Consider the following 11,590-nt stretch of genomic DNA (forward strand, 5'->3'; position numbering starts at 1 on the left):
AATATGGTAATGTGTATATAGTACTATATTCAATATGTTTATAACATAAAAAAACTTGATAGAAAATAGCTCTGAGCATTTTTTAACACACGACTATAAAATCACCAAGAAGTTTTTCTAATGTATATCAACAACTTGATGAGAGTTGGCTCTGTCACAATGTCTGCTTTTTTCTTGTGTGGTGATAACTCTGTCGTCTTCCTGAACAGATATTGATGAATGTGAAAATACAGATGCCTGCCAGCATGAGTGTAAGAATACCTTTGGAAGTTATCAATGCATCTGCCCACCTGGCTATCAACTCACACTCAATGGAAAGACATGCCAAGGTGAGAAAACATTGGGATGTTTATTGTTGCAACTTGACTAAAAACCAACAGAGAGTGTGAGAAGTTTTTTTTTTTTTTTTGAATGATCATTCTCCTAGTGGCTTCCCCTTCTTGCCCATTCCCATGGGTCAGAATTATGTTCAAACATTGCTTTTGCAAGCAGGAGAAGCAATGGGAGAGGAAGTAAGCAAAGAAAATAGTTGAGAAACATTTTTTGGAACGGTCTTACTAGAAGGAGCAAAAATGCCTAAGCCAGTTCATATTATATATTTGTTAAGCCTTAATGGGAATAGATCTCTTCAAACTTTTTTTTTACAATTCCACTAAAATGGAAGTGAAAAATGAGAAGGTTACTCAGTAAATTTACTTCAGTGTTAGACATTATTTTATATGTGGTCCCTCTTATTAAACTTATTTTTAGAGTGATCAGTTTGGTAGTCAATTAAATGATTCATTCATTCATTGAGTCTACATTGATGTGGAACAATTATGTGCTAGCATTGCAAGATTTAAACAGATAAATAAGATAGAGTCTTCCCTTTAAGAGTTTACAGGCTAGTAGAGACAGACATGTAAATAAATCAAAATATAGCTTATTGGTTCTATAACAGTTTTAGGCAAGTGTAGCAATGACAAAAAAAAATCAATCTCAGTAGTTTCCTTTTTACACAAAAATGTGAAAGGAGCATTGTAATTTGGTAAGGTTGATTATATTGCAACATGTACTTATATTAAGGAGAAATAAGAACTTGTATAGCTCCTAAAAATCTTCTAAGAAACCCTTGAATTTTGTAGACAAAATCTAGGAGTATTATGTAGGTCTTAATAAGCTTTTGAATTGTATTAATTTGTGTCATGGAAAATTATATCCTTTTGTAAAGTATAGCAAATAAATGCTCCGAAAGAGTGCTTTATCAGCAGCAATCAAATTTCGATTGAATTTTTTTCTCTTTATGGGATTCACAAAAGACTTGCTGGGATGCAGCTCATGGAAAATGAGTTCCAGGAGGCAAAACCAGTATGGGCAATGGCTTCACCCTAGTTACCATGAGCACTGCCACCTTACCCCACACCACCCTACCCCACCCATTCACTCATTCACACTCCCTGAGAGCCCCAACTGGGTCATGTGGGCTGGAGATGAAACATCAAGTTGAGCAATAACTTTTGCTTTGGGCCATCAGTCACCAAACATTTTTAAGAACCTACCCCATGCAGAGAATTTTACTCAGATTTGAAGTACTGGAATAATTTATTTAATCATATTGTTATCTTTTTCCAAAGCAACTGTTATTTCATTTTAATCAGCAGTATAAATATGTCAAGGGCAATAATTTGCACCCATTCTAATGGACACCCATTAGATAATTTGTACCCATTCTGAAACTAATTCTCAGAGTGATTATGTGAGCCTTGATGTCCTAGAATAATCAAGAGCAGAGGTAGGACTTGACCTCAGATCTATATGTCTAGAATAGTCCTTTGTCTCCTGGGATGCTGTGAGCACCAGGAGCATTGCACTGAGGCAGCAGGATGGGGTGAGAGCACTTTATCCAGATGTGATCACTTTTCCCAGTTCTTCAACCCAAGAGTCTTCCTGAAGGAGTGGCGATGCCCATGCTAAAACCACACCCCCTCCGGGTACTCCAGGCACCAAGGAAGGCAACAGGGCAGATACCGAAGCATTTGGAATAACCACTGAAACGCAAAACCCCTTAGCCAGATTTTAAAGGGTTATATTTTATTCTCATTAAAGAATTTTTCTCCCTTTCTAAATTGTGCCCATTTTTTTAATTGCCTTTGTCCCTTACTTAGTTCAAAACATTCTTCAGCTTTCAGTTGTGCTACAGAGAGTGGAAAATAACGTGGACAAATCAGAAACAGGTGTCACTTGAAATGTTTGCAATTTAAATGGGTTACATATTTTTGTGGTTTTAAAAAGACTTGAGAGAAAACAATTACGCCTTTTTCTTTGCCCTAAAGAATAACTTGCATTCTTTTTATAGTTTTAGAAAGTGTTTGAGGCATTTATAAGGAACCAAAGACTGCTTTTTATTTGCATATGGTTTTTTAAAAGATTTAGAAATTACTGATACAAATGTCAATAATAAAAGGGAAATTAAAGTGAATTTGACATTGAACAAGGACGGGAACTCTAGTCAAAAGTGAAAGTCACCAGACTGCAAAATGAAAAAAAGCATGACCAATCAAGAATTGCCTAAGATGCAGAGAGGAGAAACTAAAGGATCCTTATGCTAATTTTATGCACCACTAATCTACTTCTAAAAATTTGGAAACATATGAGCACTGCATTTAAAATGAGTGCTCTTATTCATCCGTGTTTTGAAAATGCAATGCATGTTTATCAAGAATCTAAATTACTTATATTTTCTATAAGACAGACGTTTCAAGTATATTTATCCTAAATTATTTTTTTTAGTATTCAGAAGCACTTGGTTAAATACATTCATATGTTCTAAAGCTGTTAATATAAAAATTTTCAGCTCATTTTGGGATTCTTGTAGCAGTATGTTACAAAATACTTTCATTTCAATCGTGATTTTCTTATATTTAATAGAAACCAGACATCACATCATCCATGAACAGAAGACAACACAATTTCTATTTATTTTTCTGTCTTTTTTTTAAGAATAGTGAGTAGAGTAAATGAGTAGAGTGAGTGAATTTCTAGAGAGTGCTTCACCCTAAGGAGAGGGTAATAGACCAGAGACAGAAGAGGTCCACCTGCCCAGCACCTCAGTACTTAGGAAAGCTTTTTAATAGAAAGTGTATATTTCTATATTAGATTCTGATATTTCTTTATAGATTCATATTTACCCAATGAAAATATATCATAAGGTAACTGCTAAATAACAACTTATTATGCACACTGATGTTCATCCAGCTTCTACTCTCCACACCACCACTATCATGGTCCCCTGCAGCCCACTGGCTTCATGTTTCTGCAAGAGTTCATGATGAAAATGAGATAAAATTCATGTGGACGATGAATATGAAGAGAAAATTTTTTAATGAGAGAAGGAAGATAAGGCTAATTGAATTTCACATTTTTCTAGAAGGCTTTTCACATCACTGAGACAATCTCATTTTGTCAGGGAGATTAAGCCCTCCTGACTGATAAAATCATAATTAGAAATTGTTTCACAGAGCCAGTAGGCAAGACTTAACTGAAATAAAAAGTTGTTTCACATTGTGTTTCATTCCTGTAGGAAAACTAATCCTAGTATAATACTAGTAATAGCATACTACATCATTGTCAGCACATATAACTAAAAAGTTATTTACTCCATATCATTCTAACCCAGTATCTTTTTACTTTGTGCAGACTTATTGTTTTCAGTAAATAATTACATTGTCTGTGTTTTCCTTAGAAAACAACATATTTGGAGCCAAATCTAAAATGCTTATTTTTGTATCAAGTCCCAATATAAATACCATTACCAACTACCAGGTTATGTACTACTGTACAGTGACGTCATAATAACACATGCCCATTGTTCTTAGCACAGCTTCCATGATAGAAGTGCATTTGACCTTCAGGACCCACCTCTGGAGAACCAATTCAGTCCATTTAATTGTCACTTTTCCCTCTTTTATATCAGGACCAATGCTATATGCAGCCAATTGACTTAGACTTTGAAAACCTTATACTTTACTCATACTTTTAAAAATTAACCACTAAAGTTTCTTATAAGTTTAAACAGTTGTAAAGGATGTGAATTCTGGCACTGTTATACAGATTGTTATCTTAATGTGCATAAGCTTTAAATATATTTTCATCAACACTTCAGAGCTGCAGGTTTAACTCCCTCGGTTAATGGAAGGTGGCCACTATATATGAAAGTCTATATTCTTGTCAAATTAATCAGATCTACTGTCAGAAAAAGTCGAAGGTGATTTTTCTGTTCAAACAAAAATGTTAGTAAGTGTCCCCATGACAGCCAACTCACTTCCGAAATCTAATTTAAAATAGCAAGCTAATGGGAGGCTGAGGCAGGTGGATCACCTAAGGTCAGGGGTTCGAGACCAGCCTGGCCAACATGGTGAAATCCCATCTCTACTAAAAATACAAAAGTTAGCCAGGCATGGTGATGCATGCCTGTAGTCCCAGCTACTCAGGAAGCTGAGGCAGGAGAATCACTTGAGCCCAGGAGGCAGAGCTTGCAGTGAACCGAGACAGCACCACTACACTCCAGCCTGGGCAACAGAGTGAGACTCCATCTCAAAAAATAAAATAAAATAGCGAGCTAAGACCATTGGTTTGTAGCCATGATAAAATAACGCCTGCCACCATCAGTCTTTATTACCAATATGCTTACTCTGTTTATCCTCTGAGATTAGTTGAAACCTGTCTTTGTAAATCAGAAGAAGGGTGGAAACAGGGAGAAGGGAATAGAGACCTCCAGGCCATGAGATGTTCTCAGGCAAACTGAGCGGAGAATTATGGAAAATGAGAATATGGGAATCGATTCCCTGAAATATTCGCCTGCATTCATACTGCTAGAAAACATTCATGCATCACCAAGGGAATGAGGATGCCCCAGTATGAAAACCACTGCTCTAAAATACCATTCTTACCTTTGGGCTCTTAAAATTCCTTAAAAATTGTGTTGTATTCCATGGACCCTCTTTCCAGAAAATCCATCCATCAATCAATCTCACATTCTCTGTCTCTCTGTCTCACACACACACACACGCAAACATTTTCATTTACAGATCCCCTGATGCTCAAAAATAAACCCCAAATTAAGAATCATGGCTCAAAAACACTCATTTTCATGAAGCACTTAAAGTATGTTTCTACTTAACAACTTAGTGTAGAAAACAACAAAATAAAGAGTATTTCATTTGCATATTTTCCCCATACCATTACCCTAAGGAGAGCATCCCACTAGCATAACAACAGAGGATAGACTCAACACAGTCCAGATCCAGGTAAACTGTTCCATTTCATCAGCTTACTTTGTGGTGCCTGGGCCACGTATTTGATCCTGTTTTGTTTGTCTCTCTCCTCAAGATCTGACTAGCCTGTACCATCTCTCCTGAATTTATAACTTGACTCCTTTCATATCTCAGACCCTATTTTCCACTCAACAATTTGACATTATAAAATAAAACAGTAGGCAAGGATTACTCACATTTTAAGAAGATTCTTCACTTTGCAAAAAATATTCACAACTGTCCTTTAAATTTTTGGCTTGTTCATAGTGCATTTAAAACATTACTTGCTTTATAAAACTCAAATGCACGGTATTGCCCAAATATAAAAGACACCAGAGAGCTCTTAATATCTCCCCATCTACTTTTATAGCTCTCATTTTTTGATGTCCTTTCACATAAAGAAATATGTGCTCGAGGCAATCTGGGAAAAAACCCCCCCAGGTGTCATGATCCCTATTTTGTGGTTGAAGAAGCTTAGACAGGACTAAGTTCATTCATGGGAGGAGAAGGCTAGCCCTCCACCTTCCAGTCACACATCCACAGTGCCTGCTCTGATGGCCTCTCTCACCCTCATTGCTGATGCTGCATGTTCCCTGTACCGTCCCTAGATATCGATGAGTGTCTGGAGCAGAATGTACACTGTGGGCCCAATCGCATGTGCTTCAACATGAGAGGAAGTTACCAGTGCATCGATACACCCTGTCCGCCCAACTACCAACGGGATCCTGTTTCAGGGTATGTCTTGCCTTCTCATCCCAGACATGCTTTCGAAAATCCTTCCTCCCACTCCTTGACCAACATAAACTGTCTCTTGTCATGTGTAACTCACAGGAAGTCACTAACTCCAGGAAGATGTGTGGTGACAGTAAGTATTCTCTTCAACGAGTGGCCAAGAAATGAGCTCATCCTGCAGCAGCCACTGCCACCCAAGCTCACTCTTGGCTGCCAGTGTTGCCTGAAGCAGTCTTCCCAGCATATAACATGTAACATGGTGGGTTCTGCCTCAGCAGCAAGTTTTTCGTTTCTGTTGTGTTGCCTCAGGGTGGTAAGGGCTCTGCAGACTTAGAGCCCACCATGAGGCACCTTTTCCGTTGTTTCGCTGACTCACCACTCCTTGAGAATGGAGATGAGCGAAGATGAGTCAGTCGTCTGCCCATTCATACATCATCTTGCTTATATTTCCTTCTGTCTGAAACAGGCTTTTTCTGCGTTCTGAATAAACTACCATTCTATTTTCTCTCTTTCCTTCCAGAAATGTTGTACTCTGTCCAGGTACCAAGTTAACAGGGTGATTGAAAACAAGTGATAATGTTCCTCTTGGATAGGTCCAGCTAATAGGAAGGTGTTTCTGAAACCAAATACTGGCTGGAGCTCACTTTGTTTTCCTCTTGGTAATGCTTACCAAGTTACTGCAGCATAGTCAAGTGTGGACTGCCCAGAAGCCATCAAAAACCTATTTGCGATTGGTCTGATGAGATGTGGAATAGGAAGGAGAAAATTGAAAATACAGACTTAACAAAGCCTCTAAAAATACTATGACTGCAGAATCTTATCTTCATAAAACGGTCCTCTGTGCATTTTTCCCCCTCTTGATTACCATCGGTTTCTGGCAAACAATTTAAAAGTCATCAGACTCAAAAAGCAGTCAACATGCGCTCTGGTAAAAGAAAATAAAGCTTTTTAATCTACAATAATGTGAACGACAATTACAAAAGAAGTGCCCCTTCCCCACCGGAAATCCTAATTGACCTTTTATTATTTTTAGAAAAATAAAATATCAATATATTTTGTTTCATCTTTCAAACAGTGTTAGGATATTATATAATTAAAAAGTAGTTTGTATTCCTCTTTAAGAAGTACATGTTTCCAATATATATGCAGATGCTTTTATTTCCAAAACTGACTTTTCATTTTAAAGAAAATACTCTTGTGGCATTCATACTTACTTCAATGGCTCAGACACTTCTGCTTTTAATGGAGCTGCAAGATAGATATTTGACTTCACACCAGCATCTTCTCCTAGTCATCTGGTGTCTGGTTTGAGTTAGTGACACAGAACACGACTGAGTCTTACCGCTTTTTACAACCAGGCTGCCTCCTGCATGCAGTGCCTGAAAGTTGTCATGGATCACGATCATCTGCATCATGCCACCTCCTGCTTCCAGATAACTATGTATTTCATATGTTTGTTGTTCTTAGGTTCTGCCTCAAGAACTGTCCACCCAATGATTTGGAATGTGCCTTGAGTCCATATGCTTTGGAATACAAACTCGTCTCCCTCCCATTTGGAATAGCCACCAATCAAGATTTAATCCGGCTGGTTGCCTACACGCAGGATGGAGTGATGCATCCCAGGACAACTTTCCTCATGATAGATGAGGAACAGACTGTTCCTTTTGCTTTGAGGGATGAAAACCTGAAAGGAGTGGTGTATACAACACGACCACTACGAGAAGCAGAGACCTACCGCATGAGGGTCCGAGCCTCATCCTACAGTGCCAACGGGACCATTGAATATCAGACCACATTCATAGTTTATATAGCTGTGTCTGCCTATCCATACTAAGGAACTCTCCAAAGCCTATTCCACATATTTAAACCGCATTAATCATGGCAATCAAGCCCCCTTCCAGATTACTGTCTCTTGAACAGTTGCAATCTTGGCAACTTGAAAATGGTGCTACACTCTGTTTTGTGTGCCTTCCTTGGTACTTCTGAGGTGTTTTCATGATCCCACCATGGTCATATCTTGAAGTATGGTCTAGAAAAGTCCCTTATTATTTTATTTATTACACTGGAGCAGTTATTTCCCAAAGATTACTCTGAACATCTAACAGGACCTATCAGTGATGGTTTATAGTAGTGTAGTACCTAGGATCATTTTCCTGAAAGCCAAACCAAACAACAAAAAACAAAAACAACTGATTCAGAGTCAAATAGAGTTTTTGAGCATTTGACTATTTTTAGAATCATAAAATTAGTTACTAAGTATTTTGATCAAAGCTTATAAAATAACTTCTGGCAATTTTTATAAGTATTGATACAATATAATAGGATTTACCTATTTTCATTTTAAGGAGAAAAACACCACTCATTTTTAAAAATATAGTACAGTTACTAGAAGTCTTGTTTGATCCCAAATGGTGCTTATCTTGACTGAACATTCAGAACAAGGATATTATTTTCAGTGATTTTGTGCTGAACCACTTATGAAAATAATTTTTAAAAAAAATCGCTTTGCCCTCACAACAGTTGTTCAGGGCATGGAACTTTAACATTTTAATATAAACTTTCATCCAGTTAGCTTCATAACTTTTACATTCCAGAATTTTTTATTTTCCTGTCAATGAAAACAATTTTTAAAGATACCAGTGGGACAGGCTTGTTTCTTAAAAATCTCATATGTTCAAATTAACATAAATGTTAAACGTCAATACACTGTACATGGTGGTAATAGACTAAGCAATTGCCAAGATGTATTCTATTTTTATGAAGTGTATATATATATTACCTTAGTGTGCATTTTCTATGTAATATCTTGATGGACTCTTTTATAAAATTATTTTATAAAAAAACAATATTACACTAAAATCAGCCTCAATAAATTTTCACATTTTTTCATAACCTTTTGAAGAACCTAGAATTTGTTTCCTTACAGCTAAAACAGGGATTAAATTTAAAGTCATACACATAAACAGACACACAATCATGAGATCCCTTGAGATAGAGGTAGCATTACATTTTACCACATTTTATAGGCCAGGATCCTAGGACAGACATAACTTAAGTAACTTTCTTAAGACAGCTAGTGAGTGACATGTCCTACCTTACCTGTCATGACTCCCACTACATAAGTTTTTTCATCTACCTAAACAGTGTTTTCTATATCTTATCTCAAGTGAATTCATCTCCTGTGATATTAAACTAGTGAAGGCCTAATCGTGAGCTATGATTGAAGGATTTTTAACCTAGAATCACATTATTCAAAGAAACCTGGAAAAAATATCCACTCCACAGTCCAGCTGTCAGCCAGGTGATTGACTAAATCAGTGTTTACCAAAGAATGTTCTACAGAATACTAGTCTAGTAAAGGTGTTTTTAGTCACAAGTGTTCTATGATCAAACAAGTTTGAAAAATACTACATAACATGTCCTCCTATTAAAGATTTTCTGTCAACACTAACAATTAAAGAAACTTAGAAGTTCAGCAGTGAACAGGTTGAGTTTATTCAAGCCAACATTTTCTGACAGATTTAATACCAAACCTTTTTTTCCCTCATACATTATCTCACTGAACACTTGGGGAAATGCTGATGCAATACAGTCAAGACATCTACTTCATGCCTAAATCCTTAGAAAGGACATTTTTATAACTAAATACTTTGGTAAACAACTCCAACACCTGACCCTGACCATTGAGCTTCTTTCTAAAATTAAACCACATTAGTTTTGCTCATTTCCTCTGTCCAATATTCTACAAGCATAGAAACTGACAGGACAGTGACCAGACATGAGCTACTGCATAGTCATTAGTAGGAACAGACTTCTGGTTACTACAGTATTTGATTTGGAAATTCCTATTTGGGGAGCCAGAAGATCCAGTCAGAACTTTGACTTTAACCAAGTACTTTTGACAACATTTCCTTGAAAATTCTCAAGCATGCCAGTGGTTGAGCAAAGGTAGGCAATGAAATCAATCACCAACCCTGAAAGTTCCCTCAGGATACACAACAGAGTGAGGAAGCCCTCCTTCATGACATCTAGCAGAGCTGCGAGGAACAAGCCTCCATCTTGTATATTGCGATGACAGTCCTCTGAGCTTGCACATTCCACAGATACCCTAGATAGGATGACTAGCAGAAAGGGGAAGGTCTCCAAAGGAAGGAAACTAAGAGAGCAAACTAGAGTTTCAATAGGTAATCTTTGACTCGCACACATTCAATGCAGATGAAGTCTACCTACAGTATAATTACTTAACCTGATATTAACCTAAACAGAAGTGTGATCTCCACCAACAGTCAACAAACTTTTTCTATAAAGATACAGACAGCAAATATTTTAGGCCCTCTAGGCCATGCGGTCTCTGTTGCTACTACTCAAGTCTGCTGTTTAGCATGAGAGCAGCCATGGACAGCACATAAACATGTGCTCCAGTAACGCTTGATTTACAAAACCTGGCTGGATTTAGCCTGCAAGGTCATAGTTTACCTCTGATCTACAAACTGGGTATACATCTTTTTGACATTCACAACAGCCCAATCTGAGCTCCAAGCACACATGACAGTCAAGGCTCTAACCAGTTTCGTAGCAGGCTGCTGGCCTCAGCATGTGCAAGCCTTCCACATCTCTAAAACTTGTTCTCATTCTTTACATTAACCCAGCGGCAGACTTAGCTGTTAGGCTGCAGTCATATTCAAGCCCCACTCTCCCTTCATAAACACACACGTGCACACAGCAGCATGCTTTGTAGGGTAGGATAACAGCACACTTACCGGAACTTATTTCACATTTCAGTTCATCTGGGTGAGCCAGGTAGGCCAAAGATTGACACTCCCAAGATACAGACCCATTTGTCCAGCTGGCTACCTGACATTTTCACTTGGCTCCCTAACTAGTAACTCAGACTTACACATCCAGCATATGGTTGATCCAAACCGCAACCACATATCTCCTGCTCTCTAGCAACTGTCTAGTTGCAGTGGTCATGTGACTCCAGTCTGTCCAATAAGATGTAAGCAGAAATCACTTGGTGTCGCTTCTGGGAAATTGCTTTAAAAGGGGTAGTCTTTATGGCATGCCAGTTTGGCCTGCATTTTTCAATCTTTCCATGCTCAGAATGCGGACAGAGATTTGCCAAGCATCTTGCAACAATGAGGCAACCACCCTGAGGATGAGAAGGAAGGAAGGAAGGAAGGAAGGGAGGAAGGGAGGAAAGGAGGAAGGGAGGAAGGGAGGAAGGGAGGGAGGAGGAGGGGAAGCGTAAGGGAGGGCGAAGGGAGGGAGGAGGGGGGCTGAAACCTTTTATATATATGACTTTGTTGAACCATTCTTCAGCACTGAAATAACTACCCCAGGACTTGCAATCGTTTGAGTCTTAAAAACTCCTTACTTATTTAAACAATTATTTGTTGGACTGTCTCTATTTACAGCTGAATACCTGAATGCCTACTGAATGATCCTTCAAACCCTTTTCCTACCCTAGTCTTTCCTAACTACATTAATTGTACTACCATTCATCTAATCACTCCAACTGAAGCCCTGGGATTAACTAACTTCTCTCTCATCTAAAATGTACACAT

General features: G+C 38.0%; 1 protein-coding gene across 3 annotated transcripts in view; it reads left to right on the forward strand.

The window, feature by feature from the left end:
* HMCN1 (hemicentin 1) overlaps window positions 1-8,915 on the forward strand; it is a 455,102-nt gene extending 446,187 nt beyond the window's left edge. For 2 of the 3 annotated variants that reach the window (XM_015121910.3, XM_028851450.2), the window contains 3 exons: window positions 210-329; window positions 5,900-6,026; window positions 7,491-8,915. In XM_015121910.3, coding sequence (XP_014977396.3) covers window positions 210-329; window positions 5,900-6,026; window positions 7,491-7,857 — 614 coding nt within the window. In that variant the 3' untranslated portion in view covers window positions 7,858-8,915. The remainder of the gene's footprint in view (window positions 1-209; window positions 330-5,899; window positions 6,027-7,490) is intronic. The other variant, XM_015121897.3, reaches the window with a different exon arrangement.
* The last annotated feature ends 2,675 nt before the right edge of the window (window positions 8,916-11,590 follow it).

This window comes from Macaca mulatta, chromosome 1, assembly GCF_049350105.2.
Source record: "Macaca mulatta isolate MMU2019108-1 chromosome 1, T2T-MMU8v2.0, whole genome shotgun sequence".
NCBI lineage: Eukaryota > Metazoa > Chordata > Mammalia > Primates > Cercopithecidae > Macaca > Macaca mulatta.